We start from the raw sequence: 26,284 nt of genomic DNA, 5'->3' as shown, positions 1-26,284 counted from the left end.
GGGTGTTGACCTCAGGTCAAGGTCAGGTCAGCGCCCCCAGGTCACGAAGTTGGCCGAAAGGGGTCATGTCGCATTTCGATTGGCAGGTCTTCCTGAGTCCATTGGTGGCTTTCTCGACTCGTTAGCTCAATTTGATCAAGAGTTATTGACTAAAAACTAATATGACCTTGATGACGTCATAAATGACGTCACGCAAAGTCAACATTGCAAAACTGACGCATCTAACCTTGCAAGGAGTGCATCAAATCACGATTCTGTGTGCTTGAGATAGTTGGAGATCGTTCCCGGCGCCAGAATAACAGTTTTCATTTTTCCCCATTGACTTATAATGGTGAGGTCACGAAAATGACCTGACCTCATATGACCTTTAGGAAAAATCCGAGATATACAAGTTGTGAGACTCATAATGGATACTAGATCCTGCAAGTTTCATTTCCCTGTGACATCTCCTCTGGCAGTGAGGGCGTTGCGAAGTTGCGACATCTGAAGACCGTGCAGAGGTTCACTTATGACGTCATAGGTCAGTGACCTGACCTGACCCAAAAATGCGGTTGGTGTCAAAAGATGCGGCTTGGATCAAAGGTCAGGTATGCCAAGTTTCAGCTCTCCATCTCCAGTGTGTTCGGAGCTATCGCGAAAAAACCCTATGGGGGGGGGCGGCACCCGCCCCCCCCCCTCGGCCGGCGAGGGTTAAGATTTTGCTTTTGGGTCATATATGACCCAAGCGGCATTAACATTTGTTGACTGCGCTGTTGACCTAGTCCAACGCCGTTTGCCGCTTGTCGCTATGTTGCGTGGTTCCCGAGATCTTGGGGGTGGGGGGCAAATTGCCCCCCCCCCACAGGGTGCGTTGCTCGGCAGACCCCAACGGGGCGCGGGCTACGGGGTGCGACGTAAGCGTTTTTGCCAATAATCTGGCGCACCGCGTATGAGAAAAAACAACGATTATAGCAAATTACGCCCAGCTATGCGCCTAAAACCTCCAGAATGTTACATACCTCTGGAACGCACTTTATTATATGTCCATTAAACACACCGATCGTGGTTCTCTCCGTTGTATAGTGCACCCGGTGGGTGCACCGATGGCCCGGTTCGGCGGCCGGTCCGCTCGCGCTGGCCGGTTGGACGCCGCTGGGCGTGACGGGGGCGAGCGCCGGCGGCCGGTCCGACCCGCCGACAGTCCAGTACCGACCGGTGTGCGGGGAGCTCGCGGAAACCGCGCTCGAGGACCGGCCGAAACACGCGACACGCCACAGGACCAGCCCGTAAAGGTGAGCACCGAGGCACGGACAGAAACTGGTGTTCGGGTGGCTGCCAGTGAGCGATGGTGGTTACGCGCTGTTATGTCTGGTGCTTTGGCGGCTTGCGGCGCTGAATGACGAAAGCACTCGAAACAATTTCGTTATTCCAGCGACTCAAACAGGTACGTGCAATTGTTAGAAGATGTAGCAAACCACGGCGGTCAGGTATCAGTTCATTGCTTGAATTTTCAACGCTTATTTTTTTGCATTTAAGTCTGTAAATAACGAGCGGAAAATACGGGACCGCTAACATTGAATATGTTGCCTAAAACATCATTTTTGATACCTACATATGTATTTTCACGCTACAGGGGATATATGGGTATGCAATGTAATTGCACATGCATATTGGCATTTGGCATTCACTTATCCAGTCATATTGGCTTTTGATGGCGTTACATAACATTAACTAAAACTTATGCCGATAACGGAATCTGGCGCTGAGAAGGTGACCTGCAAGGAGGCTTTGGTGCAGCCTTGCGTTTAGCCACAATAGCACGCAGTTTGTCTGTGCGACGATTGTCTTCTCTGATTCGAGCCTGATAAATGTACCGTTATACCGTTCTGCATTGCAATTGTGTGCCCTGCGTTGAGTGGAAACATTCCCTTTGAAACTTTGAACGGAAATGAGAACTATTTCCCTGTTCCTAACACCCGAGAAACATTTCTGTTTCGGTGCTTAGACACCTAGAATTATCACATACCTAAATGACAAGGTGATATTTTTGTTCGTGTTTTAGCATACGAAACGCAGGGTAGTTAGCGCGTCATTTTATATAGAAGTGATGCAATACCGTAAGTAAACTAATTTAGGTATAATATATTTTTTTAGAGGGATAAGTAGGTATCTATCCGGAACGGAAAGGATCATCTTCTGTGACATTAATTCATTTTCTTGCCATTCCCATCGCCCATATTTGTAGTACCTACCTAAATTTTAATATCTCACTAAGTAACACTGGTGGGGTGCAATGAAAGGGAAGCTCAGTAGTCAGTGCGGCTAGTCTCGCGCCAGGCGCCTCTGCAGGGCCCGTCATTGTGTTCAAATACCTTTAGCAGGCTTCGGTACAATAGTTTATCAATGAATGCGAATAGTAACGAAAGTGGTGCTTATTCGTGGGAAGGAGTGCAGATTTTATGTGCAAAGCTAGTGCCACTTGAGATCCTGTCGAAAGAGTACCGTCATTCGTATACGTTACATATATACGGCTTGTATCCTATTGGCTACGCCTCGGTCATTTATGCTGGTAACCAGTTTTGTTCCAATAGATGACATTCGATAAAGCCTTACCAATTACCAATTACGAATAGATTGACAATAGGCCTCCGTAGTAACGCTTTCCTCCGCACGCAGAACCACAGGATTTCATATCCAACATAAGTCTGAATTTCAACGCTCTACCGGCGTGACGGGCGACTCGTCCTTCAGTTGCCGGATCGGACACAAAAATCAGCACGCCACGACGCCCCTGCCTGATGGCACCCATTTGGCATCGGTGACGTCACCCGACAGCGGCCCGATGGGGGCCGATGGCGTGTCCTAGCGCCGTCCACCCTATACCACCAGCCATATTCCGCACACTCTGCACAGTCCGCAGTCCGCACACTCCGCACAGTCCGCAGTGCGCACACTCCGCAGTCCGCAGTCCGCGCACTCGGCACAATCCGCAGTCCGAAGTCCGTACACTCGACACAATCCGCAGTCCGCACAATCCGCAGCCCGCAGTCTGCACACTCGGCACAATCTGCAGTCCGCGCACTCGGCACAATCCACAGTCCGCACCCGGCACACTCCGCACTCCGCAGTCCGCGCACTCGGCACACACTGCATACTCACAGGGGCGCCAGCTGCAAGGCCGGTCGCAACGCGCGGCGATGAGGATTGGCGTGTGGTTTGTAAGTGCATACATGACCGTATCTGCACTCACTCTTCATGAAACGGGCTGCACGCCACAAGCTACAGCAAAGGAAGTGCTGCAACTGTTGACGGCTGATTCAGTGGTTCTCCTTCGGCGCAACACCAATGCCCCGTCGTGTTGGTGGAAGTGAAAACGTCCCTGCATAGAGCTGTTGAAATCGCGTTGTCCAAGGGTGACATATGTCAAACAAGTGTGCTCGTGTGACTGATGATGGTGGCCAGTCGAGCTTGGAAGGACAGACGGGACAGTAGCAGTGTTTTGCGTCATTGTGGTGGCGTGATTTGAATTTTGAGCCTTAATAATGTTTTAAACCATGTCAATCGACAATCACTAGTCATTAGCTAAATAGTCGTGTCTAATTGAGATAATTAGACCTCAGATAAAACGGTAGTGAACAATTGCAACAACGTGAAATAAATACATAGCTGGACATATTATTCATAGGTGAATATATCGCCCCGCGTAAGGAAAAATCCCGGAAGGGTAAAGGTGACCGGCACACCTGTGCTCAGTGCTGAGCTGCCTGGCCGAGCACTGGGAAAGGGCGATCGCTCCGGGCGTTATCTCATATAGCACAGCTCTGTATCTGGGCTCTAAGAGGATAAACCCAGAACCGCCTATGGCCGGTACTACAAACAGCGTCTGGCGAGCGCCGAGCCGGCTTGCATTATCTAACAAGCATAAAACAGCATTGCTGACGTTAATGTCTTACTCTCTGAACATAAAGAACCAGCGGTAGATGACTATTACTCTCAAGTCAGGATGCTCGCCTCTCAGTAGTGACCTCTCCTGGCGGACGCCGTGCATCAATGTCCTAGTTGCCACTGGGTAATGGATCCCTAAACAATGCATAGTTATACGTTCAAAACATGTGACAACCCCATCCAGTTCCATTGTTGTATAGCCATCCGAGTAACCGGCCATCAATCTTTGTTGACTGGTTTTTAGTCCGGTGCTACTTTCCACTCCTGTTGAAACATATAAAGGGCTCCGGAACGATAAGTGGCTGCGCGGAACTGCGTCCCCGTTTAGAGAGACGCTTCACCATGCCATTGTCAATATTACTTCATTAATCTGCGAAACGCGCTGTACGTTTCAGCTTATTACAACGGCTTCGTGATTAATTAGTCAGTAATGGTGATGCTCCAAACTTACTTCCGATGATAGCATTGTATGTCATGGAAATCGATCCTATCTAATTATTTTATCTACCTCATCCGCGGTGGGCAGGTGATTGACACTTAACTTCTGCTAATAAGCTATTCTATTTCTCTAGCCACTCACTTACGTTGAAACCTTTTTGCTTATGAGCCATTTTATTTACCCTAGCTGTTAACATCTCATTTTAACCTCATGCTTACCATGGTCGTTTTACATAGACGAAATCAATGGTGTTTCACAGCTGTTGTTGGATCTGATCCAGCTGTTAATTCACATTTCATCGACAGCTGATCCGCCGAACACGCCCTTTCGTAAATATCTGCCCGACGGTGCATTCCGGAGCTCTAGTTTTCGACAGCCCCAAGGCTGAGCTGGTAGTGGATATATACCTACATGACAGCTGCAGAATGCAATTTTGCAACTGTTTTCACTTTCACAGCAAATTAAAAGTAGTGCTGATGTTCGTTAGTCATGACGGTCTTTTCACCGTGTGGTCTGACTATCTTGGTCTAAGATGTTTGCTTGCATGTCACATTTGTTGCCTCGTTGCCTCGAGCTATTCGCTCACCTCACCTTTCGAAACATGAATGACCGTTGGCCTATATTGGAGAATGTTGCTGCTCAATATGCACAGATCTATTTTTATTCTCAATTCGCCAAACTCTTTGAGATCCCTTATCGTGTTTATCATTATATTGGCCTGCCGATTGTGTTCTAATGATGATTCTTGTCGTCCTCCTCCCAGGCTGGATGACCTGAAGACGAGGAGCCCGCTCTGTGATGTGGTATGGCCGCTCCCGGAGGCGCCCACTCCTGCTGCCGTCCGCCGCTCGGTCGTCTCCCGTCCTGATGACGCTGCTACTGCCGCTGCTGGTCGTCCTGCTGGCCGGCGGGACCACAGGTGAGTCCCGTCAGCCGCCGCCGCTGCCCCTGTCCCATGTACCGGCTGATGGAGTGTCCGGGACTGGGCACCGACAGCCGCTAATTGCGGCGCTGTTTGGTGCACGGTGCAGTGCGTCTGTTAGTGCGCCGCCGGCAGCCGAGTGACGGCGATGACTCGGCCTGCAGGGCGGCCGGCTCTGGGACGCGGCCGGGCCTGCAGGCCGCCGCGAGACAAACGGTCCACTGTTGGCCGGCCGCCGCGCCGTGACGACAGTTTGTCCACTGTGGGGCGGCTGCAGCGGGCCGGGGCGGGGGCGGGGGCGGCGCCAGAGATGCGGCGCCGAGGGCTGCCGACTGGCGTGACGCCGGCTGTCGGGACGGCCGTCAGTGGCGCCGCCGGGCCGATATACGGCCGCTGACGACCGTCGGCGTCCCGAGCGGTGCTGACGGCCGCCGCACTGCACGCCATCACCGGGCTGACCTGGCTGCGGTCATGGGGCGCACTCTGGTCTGACCGATTGGGCCACGACAGGGAAAGGCCCGGAAGTGCACCCCACGCAGCTTGAGTGTATCAGGGATACAGCTTTTGTACAGCCTAAACCCGATAAAGTAACTGATCTGGGATGAAGAGAGACGGCTGCACAAGAACACGAGAAAGAGAGAGAGAGAGAGAGAGAGAGAGAGAGAGAGAGAGAGAGAGAGAGGAGAGAGAGAGAGAGAGAGAGAGAGAGAGAGAGAGAGAGAGAGAGAGAGAGAGAGAGAGACCGGATCTCATTGTTCCGGCCGGAAGTCGCTGTTTGCGTGTGGTATCGGCTAGGTATTGGCGAACAATGCGTCAGACTAGTGAAAGAAGCCTGCGCCATTCGAGTGTTGTTCCAGTTACCAAAACACGACCCGCGTGGGTGGTGAAAGTCGGCCCTATCGTGCCAAGGAAGTTTACAGCAGCCCCACCGTAGTTCCTTTAGCGATGAGTGTTTTCGGCTAAAAGCAGTTCACGGCGAGATTGTTGCATACCTAATGCATAGGTACCTTTATCATGTTACACAAATCAAAAGGATTTCAACCGAACTGTCGTGACTCGTGAATGGAGGAGTGAAGTTTCCAATAAAACTTTTGCAACACGCTATGTCAGTGCGATAGGGCACAATAGATATGTGATCAGAAAATGTACACCTTTCTTTAGAATACATAACATTACCAATGACCATGTGCATATGTAAGCGTCTAGCCCCGGCCGCTGGCGTCAGAGGCAAACGCCGAACTCGGAGCCAACCAAGCGTGTATTCAGCAGACAAACCAACTGAAACGCCCTAGAAAGAAAAGACAAACAACTGTCACAATCCCGACACATACAAAGCCGGCACGAAATATCAAAACCCGTTATTAGAGAATGTGAAATAAAATAAACAGTAATTATCACGAAAGTTGAAACCCACCGTTCAAGCAGGCGCAATCCAAGCACATCTCGATCCTCGCCATGTCGCGGCGCACCGAATTCCCGCTCTGGACGCGACGGGGGCTCAACGGAAATTCGGCTGCTCTCTCATTGGTCAGAATAAGCGATTACCTGATTGGCTCTCGCGTGGCGCGCAGCTACATCATTGGACGAAATCATTACAGGAAGTCTAAAACTCTTCGGATAAGAAATATGACACATAACTAAAGAAACATTGGTACCGATCAATATCAAATAATAAAATAGTCATTACAAATCAGTATCATAACTAAATAGCACTAAACACGCGACAACAAACCAAGGACATTATTGCAGCACAGGACGAATTTAGAGTTGCCACTTTCACTTCTGGTAGGCCCAGTATCCGCTCGCATAACATGTAAGCGGAAATCCGCTTACACCCTTCCTCCCTAACGCGAAGAAACTTCTCGATTATTTACACATACAATACAACGCATCGACCTACGAAAAAAGGAACTTTTTTTTTTTACTGGACGGCTAAACATGTTCGGTCTCAACTGAATAACTCCGTATTGCAGCTCAGCTCGTGCGCTTCTCCATTCGCTAGAGAACTACCTAGGTGCCCATTGTACAGAGGTAACACTAAGGCTCGCTTGCAGCTGTTCTTACAACGATAGGAATCTCAAGTCAAGTTATCGCCCAATGTCATTGCCTTTCACCCAGTATTAAACATTAAAAACGACAGCAGCACACAGCAGCTCTGTGTGATAGGTACCCACAACGGAAAATCACGGCGAATACCTGTCGGGAGGAATGACTACTCGTGTTGACCTACGCAATTCGGGACTGCGCATATCTGCGGTAACCTGAGTGTTCGCCACGTCGGGCGGCACCTCTGCTGCTCCAGTCGGAGCTGAACCTGCTATCGGTTCTGCGACTCCCTCTGGCGTCTCACGTGTCTCACGCGCTGTCTCTGTCTGAACTGGGGGTGTCTGCGGGGCGAAAGATATGGCGAACGGATTCAGCAGGGACAGGGCCGGCGGTCCTGAGTCGTCAAGACTAGCGGCGTCAGCTGGTTGGCAACTAGGCCTACCTTCACACTGCGCACCACTTACCCTCTGATTGTCACTGATACCATCCATCCTCCTTCTGCCTGTCGGAAAGGTCACGCCTGCTGCTGTCCCGACAGCCGGCTGTGGTCTCGCGGCGGGGTCCGCCCGTGAGACGGACGCTGTCGGTGCGGTCACCGGTGACTCACCTTCTCCGGTATCCACTCGAGGCTTCAACCTGTTGTGGTGTACGATGAGCGTAGACCTAGCTCCTTCTAGTCTGATCCTATAGTTCAGAGGACCGACCTGATCTACTACTACTGCTCTCTTCCAAGGACGCAAAAACTTGTAATACTGACCGCGCGGAACGATTCCCTTATGCAGATACACTTTGTCTCCAGGTAGGTAACTATTCTCATTTAGCTTTCTATCATAAATCTCCTTATTCTTCTGATGACTTCTGTTCGAGTTCTCTAGTGCTACTTTGTGCAGAGCACGCAGATTGGTCTGCAGCCTCTCTAGATACTCCGTGATGGGTCGGGTCCTGCACCGAGTAGGACCGGCGTACTCGGCATCGGCGGGCAGCCTTGGCTCCCTGCCAAAAAGTACGCAGTACGGTGACACGCCGAGGGAGCGGTGCACCTGACTGCGGAGCCCGAGCATCAAAAGGGGCAGGTGGATGTCCCAGTCTGAGTGCTCGTGATCCTCAAGGAATTTAGACAGCATACCAAGCACAGTACGATTGATTCTTTCACAGATTGAATTACCCATCGGATGGAATGCCGTGGTATGTGACTGCTCTATCCCCAGTAACTGGCACGTGAGCTTCATAACTTCCCCGGTGAAGCAGCCACCCAAATCCGAATGGATCGTCTTTGGCACCCCATATCGAGACACAAACTCTCTGACAAACGCCTGAGCTACCTCAGTCGCCTCTTGTGTCTTCAACGGAATACACTCTACAAATCGCGAAAAATGATCGATAACTACGAGCAAGTGTCTGTGCCCCTGCGACGTCACTGGCAGGCCAGACAGAATGTCGAGCGCTACTACCTCCATGGGCGATGAGGCTGGCAGCTGGCCCAGGGACGCTCGCGGGGCGGGAACCGGCTTGTTCCGCTCGCCGCAGCGGTGACACGACTTACAGAACTTTTCTATATCTACAGCCATGCCGGGCCACCAGAACCTTAACCTAGCTTGAGCTAACAACTTATCACTAGCGAAATGACCTCCCGTGGGTCCGGCGTGCAGAGAAGTCAGCGCCCCTGAGATCAGACTCTTGGGCAGCACTACCTGTAGCTGATCAGAATCGCCAGGCCTTCTTCTGTACACGCGGAACAGAACTCCGCCCACCAGTCGCAATCTGGACCACTGCGACAAGTATTTGCGACACGACTGGGGTAGATCCTTAGCTTTAGGCTTGGTTCCCGCGGAGACGCACTTCGATATTTCCGCGATATCCTCATCCTTGTCTTGCTCCGAGCGAATGTAGCTGGTCGACCAATCGTCTGACCTTACCTGAAAGCAGTATTCAGTCTCTGGGTCCGTCTGACATGACTGATCAGTCTGCTCGTCTGGTCTGCGGGAGAGAGCGTCTGGCACTGTGTGGAGGGCGCCTGGGCGATACTCGATGGTGAAGTGGAACTGAGACAAGATCTGGAACCAGCGGGCAAGCATGCCAGTCGGGTTGCGGAAATTGAGCAGCCATCGGAGACTCGCGTGATCACTCCGTACTTTAAATTCCTTACCTTCCAGGTACGCAGAAAACTTTTGCACGAAGATCACTACCGCTAGCAGTTCTTTCTGAGTGGTACCATAATTCATCTGCGATTTTGACAGCTTCTGACTCCCATACGCGATCACTTTCTCCACGCCACCCTGAACCTGTAGCAGCACTGCGCCCGCCTGGGTGTCAGAACTATCACAATCAAGAATAAAAGGACCTGCGTCTCGGCTGAAATCGGGCAGCGTCAGCACTGGGGCTTCACTGAGGGCTTTGCGAAGCTGGTCGAACGAGAACTGCGCCTCCTCTGACCACTGGAACTTCACGTCTTTCTGCAACAGCTTGAAGAGCGGTGCAGAGATGCTCGCAAATTTTTTGACAAATTTGCGCATGTAACCAGCCAGCCCTAGGAATGAGGAGAGCTGCTTGGCTGTCCGCGGAATTGGCCAGTCGCGCACTTTGCTCACACGGTCGGGGTCGAGAGACAAGCCACTCTCATCCACCACATGTCCCAAGAATTTGACACTCGAACGGAACAGGGAGCACTTTTCCAGATTGATCGTGAGACCGGCTCGGTGGAGCCTGTCTAGAACTAGCTCGAGCTTCTCAAGTGTCTCCTCGAACGTCTTACCACCCAAACAAACATCATCAAAGTAGGAATGACACGTGCCCTTGGGAAGATCGCGCAAAACAATATCGAGCATGCGGGCGCAGCTAGCCGCGGCACCATTGAGTCCCATCGGGAGCCGAAGGTGCTGCCAAGCGCCGAACGGGGTGACGATAGTCGTTTTAGGACGATCCTCTTCTCTCACACCGATTTGAAAATAACACATGCGAAGATCAAGCACACAGAACATTGAATTTCCACCCAGGGAATCTAGAATCGTGTCTATTCTGGGGACCGGATAAGCAGGCATCTTAGTCACAGCGTTAACCTTTCGGAGGTCAGCACAGATCCGGACTCGTCCATCTTTCTTTGCGACAAAGCATGCAGGACTACTCCAATATCCATTCGACTCTTCCAGAACCCCTAGATCCACCAAGCGTTGTATCTCGGCCCTTACCTTATCCTCCAGGAATGGTGGGACGCGATGGGGTGCTGAACGTATCGGCGGACTGTCACCTGTGTCGATGTGATGCTCCACCGCGGATGTGAAGCCCAACCGACCATCAAACATGTCACTATATTTGGTCAGCAGCTCGGTCACCTTCTCCTTCTGCTCCTTACTGAGGTCTGTGTCTGACAGGTCTATCTTTTCACGCCAATTGGGATCTGCGTCACCTGAAGGGACTGGACACTCAGCCACGCCCACTTCCAGTCTACCGATCTCCGCACGCTTGGGGATCGTGACCGGCTCAGTTGTAATGTTTCTCACAAGGCACGGAACACTCTGACCGTTTACCTGCACCATGGAAGGAACCAACTCGAGTCCCGGGACTTCAAGCAATGGCTCGCACAGTGCTGGCCCTCTGAAGTCGACGTTTGGAACAAAACCTGGAAAGAAAACCTCGTGTCCGGCCGGAACCGCGATGTCTCTCTGACAAATCACCTTACCCACCGAGAAGACTGAAGCGGAGATGGTTCTGACCATTTTCGCAGAGCTGAGGATCAGCTGACTCTTGGTGAGATCCAAAACACACGGGCACACGCCAAAGAACTCCAATCCCAACAAAACAGTGCAGTCAATCTGATCCGAAACATAGAATGGAACCACCACTACTTCTCCAGCAATTTTAACGGCAATCTGTGTACGACCGATCAGTGGTAGGGGGTCCCTGCTAACCGTGTGTGCCACTGTGGCCGTAGTGAAAAGGGGAGGGGCCTTGGGGAGCACATCAAAAACGGATTTGTGAATGATATTAATGCTGCTGCCGGTGTCCAGCGTCACTGAACACGTCACACCTCCCACATCAGCGTCAAATGTCATGTCAGCATTCAAGTGGACTGTCCTCTCACCTGCTCGGGCTGCAACGACTGGGCCATCCGGGGCGGCTGCAACGGCTGCGGCCGCTGGTCCTGTGGTCTGGCATCCCACTGATGTGGACCTGGTCCCCGCTGGAACCCTGAGACTGGGGTCCGCTGCTGCTCGGGTCTGGGGTCGGGGCCGGGCCCAGCCCGCTGGGGGTTTACCTGCTGCGTGCACATCCGGGCCAAGTGTCCTTTGGTCCCACACACATGACACGGCAGGTGCCTTTGCCGACACCGCGCCTGGTTGTGACCGGGCCTCCCACAACAGAAGCAAGTACGGCCGCTGCTGGACACTGGGGGAGAACGAGCGCTTACCTGCGGACGCTCCAGTCGCGAGAGTTTCAACTCCAGCTCCTGAACTTTCCGACGAAGTAGGTCTGTCTCGTCTGTGGCCGCTACCTGCCGAACCGTCTGGCTCGCTGCCACCTTCGCGGCGCATGAGAGGTTTCTCACCTTTGCCACCGCACTGTCGAACGTCTGGATGCCCTCGCCTATTAGCGCTTGTTGATATGTCGGTGGCAGTGATTGGAGGAAGTAATTGTACAGCAAGGGGTCATGATCGGTATGTCGGGTGTCGGGAAATGCGCGACTGACTAGCCCTCGAAGCTTCACCACAAAAGCATCAAGGCTGTCATCTGTTGTGAGTCTCAAAGACCGGAGCTGGACCTGTGCCTCGACTTTGTCGCCGGAGGGGAAAGCCAGTTCCAATCTCTTGCACGCGTCGCCTACCTTCTTCTTGCACTCGGTCGGGAAGGCATCGTAGGCGTCCCTCGCAATTCCGGACAAGCACAGAGGCAGCAGAGCTACTTTTTTATCGTCATCCCATCCTTGTAGGACTGCAAACGTGTCAAAGTCCGCGATGAAACGAGAGACACTGCCCTTACCGGCGAAAGACGGCAGACCGACCGATAGTGACTGCGTCGCCATGCTGAATGTCAAATTTGGCACACTTCCAACGGAAAAAAAATCGGTGATGTAAGGGGAACCGCAGAGTCGTTAATACGGAGAGTAATTCAACAAGTTACGCTAAAATTAAATGCTCAGATTACTGCGAGAAAGGCGATGAAAAGGACGTTTTACAATGGAAAAAGAAATCGTAGAGCCAGTATTACCTCGTTACAGTGAGACCACAACACTTTACCAGCAACCAACATCACACCTTCCCAAACCAAGCACATACATGACACACAATATCAATGAAACACCCTTGTCACCACTCATATCCCCAACCAGGGCTGCGGAGTCGATGGATTTACGGCGACTCCGACTCCGACTCCGAATCCGGCTTTGAAAAACCAACTCCGACTCCGACTCCGACTCCGGGCAGAAATGTCGACTCCGATCGACTCCAACTCCCGACTCCGACTCCGCACACCTGGCAGGGCTGCGGAGTCGACAGATTTTCGGTGACTCCGACTCCGACTCCGGCTGGGGTTTCCAATATCGACTCCGACTCCGACTCCGACTCCGGTCACAACTGTCGAATCCGACCGACTCCGACTCCGACTCCGACTCCGACTCCGCAGCCCTGTCCCCAACCACCAAATGTTTATGTCCACGTCAGCCCAGTTTGGCACACCTCAGCTTCAAATGTCCACGTGCGTCTTCATAAGGGGGGGGAGGGTAGTGCGCGCATTGTCACCGGAGAATACCACGCACGGCGTCCTCTGCAGGGGGGGGGGGGAAGCACTTGAGTTTCCGGGGGGTCAGAAGGTGCTCGTGTCCGCAACAGGGGGGAGTGCACTCGTCCCAGTCTCCATCGGGAGTGGCCGGTAGTCCTCGGACCGCGAGGCAGGATTACCCGCTCCAACAATGGTCAAAGGGCGATCGCTTAGATCGGGTGACACAAACGTTCAGGCACATCCCGCTATCGGATTCAGGCACATCCCGCTATCGGATAAGTCCGAACTGGATAGGTCTCACCGGCGTGTAGACGCTGAGCAGTCAGCTGTCGCGCTCGGAGAATCTTATACTGACGCCAGATGCAGGCCGTCAAGCTTAGGCCGTCGAGCTCAGAGCATCCCGCCGCTGCCACCAGATGTAAGCGTCTAGCCCCGGCCGCTGGCGTCAGAGGCAAACGCCGAACTCGGAGCCAACCAAGCGTGTATTCAGCAGACAAACCAACTGAAACGCCCTAGAAAGAAAAGACAAACAACTGTCACAATCCCGACACATACAAAGCCGGCACGAAATATCAAAACCCGTTATTAGAGAATGTGAAATAAAATAAACAGTAATTATCACGAAAGTTGAAACCCACCGTTCAAGCAGGCGCAATCCAAGCACATCTCGATCCTCGCCATGTCGCGGCGCACCGAATTCCCGCTCTGGACGCGACGGGGGCTCAACGGAAATTCGGCTGCTCTCTCATTGGTCAGAATAAGCGATTACCTGATTGGCTCTCGCGTGGCGCGCAGCTACATCATTGGACGAAATCATTACCTACAGGAAGTCTAAAACTCTTCGGATAAGAAATATGACACATAACTAAAGAAACATTGGTACCGATCAATATCAAATAATAAAATAGTCATTACAAATCAGTATCATAACTAAATAGCACTAAACACGCGACAACAAACCAAGGACATTATTGCAGCACAGGACGAATTTAGAGTTGCCACTTTCACTTCTGGTAGGCCCAGTATCCGCTCGCATAACATGTAAGCGGAAATCCGCTTACACATATATTGTTTGTGCGCGGCTCGTTACATATTTGGTTTGGCTTTATGCTCAGCGCTTTGTCGTCGAAGTCCAGTGTGTTACTGTGGTCCGTTTTGTTCGTTACGGTTGTTAGTTCCTGCGTCACACACAGACACGGCTGGTATAACACGGTACAGACACAGGGACAGGGTTTTGTAGAGAGCAGCGGTGTGGCGCTCCGAGCCGACAGGAAACGCTGGCTGAGCCGCGGGAACCGAACGGTCCCCCTCCACACCCTCCCTGAACACAGCTCCGGCGGTGGAGCACGACAGGTCTCTGCTGCGCCCCATGGGACTATCGGAGGTGTTCCACAGTCCACAGTCAACAGTGGTGAATGGCCTGAACCACAGGTGGAGTGGCAGGCACTGCAGCACGCCCTGTAGGCTGTCCGACAGTGTGGTGCTAACTGCTAACCTCGACCTGGGCCTGCAGACTGTCCACACACTCAATGCGTTACTCGCTGCTAGCCTCGCCCTGCAGGTCGACCAGTCCAGTGTGGTGCTGTGTAGAGCGGCGTCACGATATCTGATTATTAATTATATAATTCCTGAATAGTGCGGACATGTGTGCAGCAGCTATGCCATTCGCTATTGTATTATGTCATGGCTCAGGCTGTCTTTTATCGCTAATTGGGTTAAACAATGCACCAATGTTTTTATCTCCCTTTTACACAAATACAGACATATATTCAACGAACTACAGAACACAATTAGGAGCGCGTTGTGTAGAAGCATTAATATAAACAGATGCGTGACATAGCTGTCTGTTTACATTTGTGGTTGGGTTTTTGTTAAGTTTACCAGCCCAGCTGCCAAATATCCCGTGCTGAAATGGACGGCTTTAGCATTTTGCGGAACATGCACCTATTAGAGATGTCAATCGGATACCAACTTTTTGGTATACCGATACCAAACCGATACCAACTCGGTATTTGGTATTTCAATCCTAATGTGTTTGGTATTTTGTTGGTATCATGAACCCTCGCTAATGTTTAATAGGCTAAGAAATCGGTAAAAAGTTGGTATTTTCCTCATGTTCCCAAGTTGGTTTGATTTCGGTATTTCTCCACGGTTTTGGTTGGTATTTGGTTTGGTATCGGTATTCCGATTTTCCGTAATTGACATCACTAGCACCTATCTGCTTATGTACGTGTACGTACATTTTACATATATAACTACCCATACGTACTTGCAGTTGCATGCATACATAATTTCCAACCGTGAAGAAAAAGAGTTTATTTTCGAAAATGCATTTGGTACACTTAATTCGAAAAGATTATTTCCCGATTCTTTTGGAAAAAAGTTCGGGAACATATTGGTGTTGACCAATCCTGTTATAAAATTACACCGGGACTGTCCAAAAGAGAACTAAATGCCTAACAAATGAACGTCTTACCAACAAGACGCTCTAGGGTGGCTAAGCCGCACGCCCAGTTAACCGTAGCTCCATGAGTTGTTAACCCGCGCCCGGCTGGGGGTCCTGGATTTCCACGCCCTGCTGGGGGGGGGGTGTTTGAACACCCCCCCTTGTAACTCGGCTCCTGGGCCACGTAGCGATACGCGGAAGGCGGCGTTCGAAAGAGCGTAAAAAATAATGAAGAAATCACATCGGTCAATTTTTTGGTCAGGTCAAAGGTCAGGTCACCAGAGGTCATTGAAGGCAAAATTTCGCCGATTTCTAGGTCGAATGTCGAAAATTTCCAAGAAGCCAGCGCATAACTCGGCAACCAATAGAGCTACAGCGCCGCGGAAAAGCGCATTCGATAGCCCTATTAACGCCCTTTCTGAGTAATTTTCTCAGATTTGACCTAACGTCAACGGTTTTGCCTGCAGGGGGCAAAAACTGCAAAAATAGCCGATTTTTTCGGAAACGGTTTTTCTGCAATAACTTTTGACCCAAGCCTTGTACGAGCTTACTTTCACCGGCATCGTGTTCCTCTCGTCAAGACGCATCGAATGAACTATAACTTGACCTTGAAAGGTCAACTTGAAAATTTGACCTCAGGTCAAGGTCATGACCTGACCGGAAAGGGTCATGTTGCATATCAGTCGATCCGTATCGTCGAGCTGAACACATCTAAGGCGTTTTCATCGCTCTAGCATGCCTCTATCAAAAGTTATTTGCGAAAAACTGTTAGATACCATTCGTGACCTAAGATGACCTCAGGGCATTAACAAGGGTCACGGACACCATTTTCATGTTCAGTGTGTCTAAACTACTTGTAATTCGGTGTTTGGGAGTGTTTATAATGTCTTTCGTCCAAAAGAAGCGCATTTCAATTTTCTCCCATTGACTTATAATGGGGAGGTCGCAAAATTGACCTGACCTTAGGTCATCGATATCAAAATTCTGAGATATACATTTTGTACATGTTATTGCTCTTAGCAATCGCTGAAAGTTTCAAAGCGATCGGTCACTCGGTGTAGCTATGACAGACATTGAAACTTTTTATGAGGTGAGGTCACTTCAAGTGACCTGGTGACCTGACCTTGAACGACCTTGGTCTGAAATTTTCACAACATGTGTAGAATTGATGTATAATAAGGTGTACCAAAAACGGCGGCGCTCCGCGCCGCCGTTTTTGAGATATTTGCGAAAAACCACAAGGGGGGGTGTTCAAACACCCCCCCCCCCCAGCAGGGCGCGGGTTAAATAAGCTGTGAGTTACACAGCTATATCAGCATCTGTATACTTCCGCAAGCCGGGTTTCCTCTTCCGCGAAGTGAGTCGCCTCTGTTACTCACTGACTGACAGCCGGCGGTAGGGGGACACCTCTCGTCAGCATTGGTTTGCGGACGTCGCTGCTCGGCCGTTGCCCGGCGCGGGTCCACAGCCGCCGGCGCCGTGCCCCGCTCCAAATCGGACCGTGTCTCTGTTGACTGTAATGGGGTCGAGCGGGGGAGGGGGCAGAGGGGGACGGTACGATGAACGGCGCGCCGGTGGGCGGCGGCGGCAGTTGCGGCGCACTGGTGTGTGACCGGCGGCGAGGTGCGGCGCATCGTCCGCCGCCGGCGGCACGATGCCGACCTTGGCTGTCACGGTATACAGCTGCCCGGCGCTGCCACGGCGCGCTGGACTATTGAGTTGACACGGTGTGTGAGACACAGCACAGGACTGCTGCTGCTGCTGCTACTTCTGTGTCGCCGCTGCTGATGATAATAATGGTGATGATGATGATGCTGGTGGGAAAGTTGGCAGCGCAGGAGCGCTGCAGCTGCTGATGGCTCTGTGCAATGTGCAATGTGCATACGGTTGTCATTCTCGCTGTTCCGACGCCCCTAATGCTGTTTATAGTTCAGCCATTGCTGCCCTGGACTAGCCATTTCTAGCCCTTGGACTGGATTACCAAGTTCAGCCATTACTGCCCTGGACTATTGCTACTGCGGCTGGTTTGCTTTTAGCTAGTGAGAGCCGTATGTCAGTGCCGATGAGCTGGTAGGTCACAAACCCTGCCGGGTGCCGCTGCCGTTTTCTCACGGCTGGAGGTGCCATAGACCAGTGGACGTCTTGGACGTGGGTTCCTGGCCCTGATGGGTGCCTTGATCCGGCGGATGTCCTCGCCGATGCCGGCGCCGTCGGCACCCTGTCGTCACGCCGCCTGCGCACGGTTTACACCACCCGATACAGAGGGGCGCCTAGTGAGATAACGCCGGGCCATCACGAGGTCGGGCGCGGCGGCGCCTCACTCGGCAGGTCCGCCCCCGCCGCCGCCGCCGGCCCCCACCCGCCGCCATCCGCACCCTGCCGCCGCCGCCGCCGCCGCCGCCCGTCGCTGCCGTCCGCTCCTCGCAGCTGAAATGTAGCTCAAGGTCCGGCCATGCACGACTGTCGTGAATAGGCTGCTCTAAAAGAGAGGGTTCAACTTGCTTCATGACCCCGCACTCGCTCGAATTGCTCTTACGCACTATACGCAGTCTCACCTCTCTTGAGTTACCACATAAGTAATATCATTGCATATAAAGCTGTTAATCTATCTTTCCGGTTTCATGGTTTAGATATGTGTGCATAGTACATACCGAACAGTTGTTCACTTATTTTGATTAAGATTAAAATAACTGTCGCTGGCCGAGTACTGATCTTATCACGGGGTCTGTACCGGCCTAGTTAGGGTAGACGGTTCTCGGCATTGTAGTCAGTGTAGAGTGAAGACCTCGCTGAAGTTTATTAGAACAATGACGCATTCATTACGGCACGAAAAGAGGATAGGAAAAGAGAAGAAATAATGACGGAGCGTTATTAGAATGGCACGGCTTATGCCGACACTGCTATTTGTATTTTAGTCACTCCAGGCGCGTAACCACGAGTCTGAAGTTACTGGGGACCACATGGAAGGCCGCGAAGACCAAATATAATATTTCAGGATCAGCCTTCGCCCGAGTGTGTGGGGGGAGATGGTGGTGGGGGGGGGGCGTTTCTGGCCACACCTGCCTTTTTTTGTTGCGCGTGTAAGCACAACCGCGGCGCGCACCGACACATGTAAACATGACACACTGAACCGGAAAATTGCACCTGTGACCCCTTCTATGCCTCTGGGATCATCTCAGGTCATGAAACATCTCCAACAGTTTTTTACCATTACTTTAGGTAGAAACATGTTAGAGCGCAAACACCATGGATGTGTTCAACTCAACAATACCAATCGCATGACATGCAACATGACCTTTTCCTTCCATGCGTCTCGACGAGACCAACGCGATGCCGGTAAAATCAGCGCCATGCAATTTTTAAGTCAAAAGTTATGATACAAAAACCTTTCCCGCAAAACGCCAACCTGGAAGCTAAACCGTTGACCTTAGGTCAAAGCTGAGAACATTGCTCAGAAAGGTCTTTGAAAAAGCTATCGAATGCGCTTTCCCGCAGCACTGCAGCTCTATTGGTTCCTGACGTATGCGCCGATTTGTGAAAAGTTGTCAAAATTGGGAATAAAAGTTTGTGAAAATCTTACCTTTGGTGACCTCCAGTGACCTGAGCGATGACTTGATCAAAAAAGACATAGGTAATTCTGAAAGATACTGTAGCGAGCTATCTGCTGCTTCTTACCGCGTCTTTCTAGCTTGCTTAGGTAATCTGGTGTGGCCAAAAAGCCCCCCCCCCACCATGGCTAAGTTGGTTGAGAGGCCCACCCGGGCGCTGGCTAAACAAAACATCCAGTTTTGTTTTCCGTTGACTACATATTACTCTTCACGTCGATTTAGAGACAATATTTGGCTATTCAAGCAAATTGAGGTCGTCGGTTTTACTGGGGACGGTCCCCAGTAACCCAAAAGTTACTGGGGACCGGTCCCCAGTGTCCCCAGTGGTGGTTACGCGCCTGAGTCACTCAGAAATACAGAGGTCATGCAACGAGAGAAAACAATTATTGTAGGTACCAAAATTTACGGTGTAAGTAATGTGTGTGTGTGTGTGTTTTTTTTTTTTGCTAGCAATAGATATGAATGAAATGATTCAAACTATGTGCACTAAACTGCCAAATTTATGATGATGAGATGCTCTCTGCAGTGCAGTTGAGATGCAGCGTGAATGACTATTGACTATGTTATATTTTCTCTTTAGATATTTAGACTGCCGAATTGGAGCGCCAAAACTGTTCGTCTTTACGTTGATTTGAATATGACAAGTACATATTTAGATCGATATGATCAGTCACATCAGATTTCCCTGAAGCATGCTGATTATTTATCTCGGGAGCATCGTTGCTGATCTGGGGTCGGTCGGCGGCCTTCGGGTGTAAGTGGCGTGACCGAGACCCGCGCGACAGGTGTAGAAAAGACGAGCGCACGCCTGCGGAGCTCACGGTTCACGGCGCGCCGTTCACGGTTCACGGCCGGGCCGGGTTCAGCGCTCGCCGGCCACCCCAGGCTCGGCTGCCCGCTGCAGCGTCGTCACAGAACACAGCCTCATAGCGTCACAGTCACGGCCGGCGCCCGCCGGATTGGCGCACAAAGCTGCGCACCTGGTGCGATTTTGGCGCAGGCCGCCCACCGTATCCGGCCCACCTCGAGGCGACTCGGTGGTTCGTTATCAGCTCGGATATCCGAGTAATTGCCTGCTTGCTTTGTGTTTAGACCCACTCCGTCGTTCAATATCGGTCCGACCACAAACTGAGCGTGCCACTCGGTCTGATAGGCGGCAGTTCCACCCGCGTCGGCCGCCGGGTGTGGCCGCCCGGGGCTCGAGTCGCATCGCCGTAACGTGTCGACTGCGGCCATCTTATGTCATAACGCGGCAGGTAACGCCGCGTCAAGGGCCACTCCGTGAGGCCGTAACTGCCGGCGGCGGACCACACCGTCTGTCTGCTCAATTGCAGCTCGTTTCTGTGATGTTACTGCCCCATGGCCTCGGCCGGTGTCCTCCGATGAACTGCAGCGGCACGAGCAGACGAGGCCCAATGTCGCCCCTTGAGGCACTCCTGCCGCAGGCAGCGCAGGCGGCCGTCAGACCCCAAACCGTCACTGCTCGTGACGAGCCGCAGTCCAAAGGGCCATAGAACGCAGTGGCATTGTGGCTGAATCGTGGCAGTAACCCGAGCCGTGCCGTGACTCAGTGCATTAGTATGACGTTTCGCTCAGATCTGACAGAGATATACAGGTGGGTGGGTGGCGTCTTTCCCATTGCCGGTCGAAAACAGGATGTGTTTATGGACACGGTTGGCGTTTTTACAGAACGTAAAATGAAAAGACGATGGAGTTCGTCTGATCAGATTCCTCAATCACAATATTAGGACGTATGTATTAGACAAAAGATGGTGAATCATGATCACACATTTACGGCAGCTGTACTCAAGGCTCTACATACAATGCAGCACACTGAAGCGACGTTACCTTCCCCCTTCGTTCAATACGCATGGCAGCCACCTCACAGCGCAGCTCGGCTCAATGCGTGACTTTTATTTTCCGATCTGTGCCGCCTCAATGTCGGCAGTGGTAGTTGTGCTAATGGCGCCGCCGGCGGTCGGCTGTCGGCTGATTTTGGACCGCCGCGCCACGCGCTGACCCGGCTGGCGTGACGGTGCGTGCCGGCTGTCGACAGGCCGGCCCGACAGCGGTGGCTTTATATAGCCGGACCCCGAATGGCGCGGCCGACAGAGGCCAGAGAATTACGGCCGCCGGCGGACGACGGACGGATGGACGGACGGACGGACGGGACGAACGGACAGACGGTCAGACGGTCAGACGGACGAACAGACGGACGGACAGACGGTCAGACGGACAGATAGTCATACAGACAGACGGATATACGGACAGACGCTGAGACGAACAGACGGGCAGACGGGTACTGGGACTACAAGTAGGCTTACAGACGTATAGAGGACAGAGGGACTGATGGACGGGCAGCCGGACGCGATACGACAAAGGAACAGATGAATAAACGGATGGAGCGGATGGGCGGACGTCCGAACAAGGGACCCTAGTGAAAAAATCTTACAGGGTAGCCCTGTATGGTTGACCCTACAGGATTTTTGACGAAATTGTTACCAGGGTTCCTACAGGGTGTCGTACAGGGTACCGTGCACGGTGTCGTGCATGGTACCGTGCACGGTGTCGTACAGGGTACCGTACACGGTGTCGTACATGGTGTCGTACAGGGTGCCGTACACGGTGCCGTGCACGGTGTCGTACAGGGTGCCTTGCACGGTGTCGTACAGGGTACCGTGCACGGTGTCGTACAGGGTACCGTGCACGGTGTCGTACAGGATACCGTGCATGGTTTCGTACAGGGTACCGTGCACGGTGTCGTACAGGATACCGTGCACGGTGTCGTACAGGGTACCGTGCACGGTGTCGTACAGGGTATCGTAAAGGATCTCGTACAGGGCACCACACTCGCCATTCTATAAGTATTCCGCATCTTGTTATTGTGCTGAGCCGCTGTTGAAAACAGCGGCTCAGCACACCTCCGAATCGGGCATCTCCGACTCGGGCATCTTGAGCCGGTTGGCCAGGAATGCTAAAAAGACCCACGAGATCCCGCGTTACCGACAAAGTCAATATTCGGAATAAATGTATTTCTGGTATAAATACACAGCCATTTCCGGGTCACATCCCGTCACATTACGACACACGTCGTCGCGTCGCGGCTGCCGCTCCGTCCATCGATCTACGAATCTCGAGTGGTGGTGTCGCTCGACGATCCTCGCATCCTGCGTTCCTGTAACAAGGTGGATATTCACATGTTACAATGATAATATATTGATTGAAGGGACCCCTGCCGTCGAAAGTAACTAATCGGCATAAAAATGATACATACAACGCGATACAAAGTGATCGGCATACAACATTGTTTTGATGTTGTATCACAATATTGCATATCAATCTCCTATCAACCAAATACAACGCAAATTCAACGTGAAATAAATGCTGGATCGATGTCGAAAAACGGTTGATCCTCAATGTTGACAATCAACCTGGATTCAACCAATTTTTAATATTGAATTAATGTGTGCTACTATGTAGTAGCGTCGACGCTACTAATGCGCTCTGGTATCTGATAGTAGACATTTAAATGTCTATTTTTTCAGCTATTTTTTTCGATCAGCTATTTTTGAGTGAACGTTTCGGCGCCGTTTTTTTTTTTTTTTGGTCTGTAATGCTGCAAATATTTAGAACATTTTTTTATTGTTACACAGCAATACAGCATGGCAGAAACTTACCTTCAGGTCGGAAGAGGAGACGACAGATGACACCGCACGGCACACACTCGACACTTCCGTCGGCTCTCCGCACATCGCGAGCGGGCAGTGAATGGGACGGACGGAATGCGGCGGAGGGGGACGCGCGCTCCCCTCTCCGCCCCAGGCGAGGATCGGGACGCCCGCCGCCGCGCGTACGGTCTCTAAAACGGACAGTGGTCGCTAAATTCCAGTCGGTACAGTCTCTGAAAGATCACCACAGCGCACAAATACACACTTTAGTCCCCGAATAATACAGTACAGCAACGCGTCAAATTAAGATGATAATGTTATGAAAGGATTAGGGAGTTATGAAGTGAATCGATTCGTTTATAGGGATCAATTCACAATTCGTAATTCCCCATATATCCGGACAATGTTGACAACATTCGAATGTTTATGTCCCCGCCAGTTCTAATAATGAGCAGTACCGTCCTGAGGAGATGAATAAATCCCGGTAGGTTGCAGATTGAGAAAAATGTCCATTGTCCAACATATCAACGCACCGGGGCGAGGCATTTCTCCCTAGGTAGGTACTCCTCAGTCCTCATACTTTACTTGACAGGTGCATCGCTTACAACTCACCGTTCCATGCTTCTATCCTCAGGATACTGAAATCCTTCTCCTCCACACCGCCACCCCCCTCCGGGCTGGACAGGCAACTTTATCTCATGCGGGCTGCTCCCTTGGAGCGGCACCGCTGCTCCCGAGGGAGCGCACCCCGTAGCCGGGTGCAGTGAGTGCCTTGGGGCTGGGTGGCCTGTCTTCGGACGGGCTCAGCCCCGGCGACTCACTAGGGTGCCTGCCCAGACCAATGTCTCCCCCTACATCCTATCATCCTCCCGGCTCTGAAATGGTCTCATTTTGGACCGAAAGGGCCTAACCCAACAAAACAAAAAAAAAAAGTTTACAACTGTTCTCCACGTAGTCCGTGTGGAGCAAATGATCGCATTTGCTTGAGAGCTGTTAAAGGAAAAGGGCCACCTTTAACATGGGGATTGAAACTGAGATAGCCATCTTGTAGCCCGTGTCCGAAAACCTCTCTGTCAACCTCCTTACGGCCGATTTCGGCCTCCATTCGTAGTTATCGGCAATTTTAAAAGAAAATATGCCAGGAATGCGTTCTTATCCCAGGAATGCGTTCTTATCCGACAATACAGCCACCCGCGGCGAGGCTTTGGTTTTTAACCAATCAGCTTGCAGCAGTACTGATCAGGCACGGATCCCTGTACTAGCGAGCAGACCACGAGCAGTTGCGTTATTTTTCGTTGTCTGTTCTGGCAATCGGCCGGCGGATGAACATCCGCAATCGAATCTTGAAATCCGTCGCGCTGATTGGTGATGAGTTTCATGAGCTACTTTCATGAGGTCTATGAAAGTAAACCTATGCTATGCCCTGAACAGATGACATCTCGTTTGGTAGCCAATTGCTAAAATGCATTTTTATCTTACGCAAGGCAGTATACCATATTTTATACCGTGGCTCTGATCCGAAATCAGGGCATTTTTGTTCGAACAAATACCTATAATAACGATGAAGAAGTGCGTGATCCGCGGAGCAAACCTATATAGGTATCTATATAGGTAGGTAAACCTATATAGGTTTCTTATAGGTATCTTGGAGCAAACGACCTACGTCGGGTCGGGACTGATATGCGTGTGACTGTGCACAAGTAAGTACCTAGGTACCTAGGTAGGTACCTAAATTCTTATTTATTGCAATGGCTCTTCTATTACTTTTGTTTTCACAGAACTCTCCCCTGGATTAGCAAACCCTTTTGAACTGTTCAGGCTTTCACAACTGAAATGCCAGACTGGATAAAAAAAACTCAAGTTATGCCGAATATGTCATGCGAAGTGGCGTGATTGCGGCGTTGCCCCGAAAATTTCATCGCACATCCAGCATAATTTTGCATGCGTCAAATTCAGCGCATGGTGGCAGCTGAATTTTTAGGCGCAGGGTGACCGCATGGCGCATAATGTTTATGCAAATGGCTGTCTCCGAATTTTTTGACACGCTGTGGTCAATCTAGCAGCAGACTTGCCCTGCGGGCGCTGGCAGGTCTGAAGAGAGTCGGAACTTCCGGCCTGGGCCTTGTTTCACCTTAAGATTCTACAGTGTGCCACACAAATTGTGGTATTGGGTTTTCATGGGAACATTAACTAATTCAGACGCTCAGAAAGGGAAGAGCGTCTGACTCTGAGGCCCCGGAACGATCTGTCTGGTTGATGTAGCCTTGGTCGGTAGATATGCACATGTGCTTTATGTAAAAGTGGCTTAATTTTGGTGCAAACAGGCACCCAACTTTCAGTGGAAATCATGCACTGGAATTTCAGCTCAAAATTGCTTGCTTCAAATTTTGGCGCATGAGGGGCTCACGGGCATCCGGCGTAGTGTATGGATGTTTTCCAGTCTGGCTGAAAGGCAGAACTCAGACACATTTATCCAGCCCTTCAAATCCCATTTCCTGGTTGTGGTAACACCTACCTTTCCATGGGGGTTTGGTTCATCTCTTGTCTACACAGTTTTCTTTCACTTATGTGCTGACAAGAAAAGGAAACTCACCAGAGCCCAGTTTCACCAAGTGCGGTAAACTCAATTTGGGGTAAACTACCAAACTACCCCACTACTTAACTACAAAAACTACCCCAAAATTAAGTGTGTGTTGCATGGACTAAGCATGTGTTGACCCTTTTTTACTTTTAGGTTCCCGCTAAAAAAAGAAGTACAGAGAAAAGTGGATGAGGGTGTGTGGCATGACCAATGAGCCAAGACCACATGACCACTTAAACTTAACAAGAAGTGCGCACCATGATAAGCACAGTCAAAAACGTTTGCGTCTAAAGAACAGTGCTCTGCCGGATCAGAATGTAAGTTATTTTTTAAAAGTGATGAAAATGCCTGCAAAGTTATCAAAAGACTTTGAATATTGTTTTTGTAACACTTCACTCTAAAGTTATTCCTAGTACCAGACATTACAGCTTTAGTGCAGAGTCTTTATTTGTGATATTTTTAGCCAAAAATTATTACTAGTACCGAGCCCTTACAGCTTTACAGCCCTAGTACCTTGCCCTTATTTTTTATATTTTTTAGCCATTTCAACCTAACCGAATATCTGTATGTTTGTATGTTATTGTTTTGATCTGTATTTTATGCTACCTCCCTATAGGTAAGTTTTATCAAAACATGTGGTAACGGTGTGCTGATTTTTTACAGATTCCGTATACGCCTTGGGTTGCTGTCAGGGCCTCCTCTAAGGATTTTTCACTGGGTGGGCAAAATTTTCGCCACTTCCCCGCCCAAGGGCGGATCCAGCCACTTGTTTTGGGGTTCAACCAATTTCAAAACCTGTTACCGGGGGGGGGTGCGGGGATGAGACGAAATAAGCTGTGCCATTATTGGGAATAAGATGATAGTTAACGTTTGTCGTATGTTTTGTGGTTAGCGATGCTCGAGCGATTCGTTCCAGATTACATGTACAGCCCTCAGCA

General features: G+C 51.0%; 1 protein-coding gene and 2 long non-coding RNA genes across 3 annotated transcripts in view; 2 read left to right on the top strand and 1 right to left on the bottom strand.

The window, feature by feature from the left end:
* Nucleotides 1-1,146: 1,146 nt before the first annotated feature.
* Nucleotides 1,147-26,284, top strand: part of LOC122379241 — a 62,701-nt gene continuing 37,563 nt past the window's right edge. Inside the window, exons 1-2 of the mRNA XM_043361253.1 lie at nt 1,147-1,271; nt 5,127-5,282. Coding sequence (XP_043217188.1) covers nt 5,162-5,282 — 121 coding nt within the window. The 5' untranslated portion in view covers nt 1,147-1,271; nt 5,127-5,161. The remainder of the gene's footprint in view (nt 1,272-5,126; nt 5,283-26,284) is intronic.
* On the bottom strand, nt 24,303-24,612 carry LOC122379245. Its single transcript, XR_006256147.1, has 2 exons — nt 24,422-24,612; nt 24,303-24,356 (listed from the first exon to the last, which is right to left on the bottom strand). It is a non-coding gene; the product is annotated as an uncharacterized LOC122379245 (long non-coding RNA).
* On the top strand, nt 24,374-26,023 carry LOC122379243. The gene is made up of 3 exons (XR_006256145.1): nt 24,374-24,465; nt 25,500-25,663; nt 26,010-26,023. It is a non-coding gene; the product is annotated as an uncharacterized LOC122379243 (long non-coding RNA).

The sequence above is a fragment of the Amphibalanus amphitrite genome, unplaced genomic scaffold (genome assembly GCF_019059575.1).
Source record: "Amphibalanus amphitrite isolate SeventyFive unplaced genomic scaffold, NRLGWU_Aamphi_draft 000074F_arrow, whole genome shotgun sequence".
In the NCBI taxonomy this organism is placed as follows: Eukaryota; Metazoa; Arthropoda; class Thecostraca; order Balanomorpha; family Balanidae; genus Amphibalanus; species Amphibalanus amphitrite.
The sequence above is the reverse complement of the archived record's forward strand: the minus strand, read 5'-3'. Positions and strand labels throughout refer to the sequence as shown.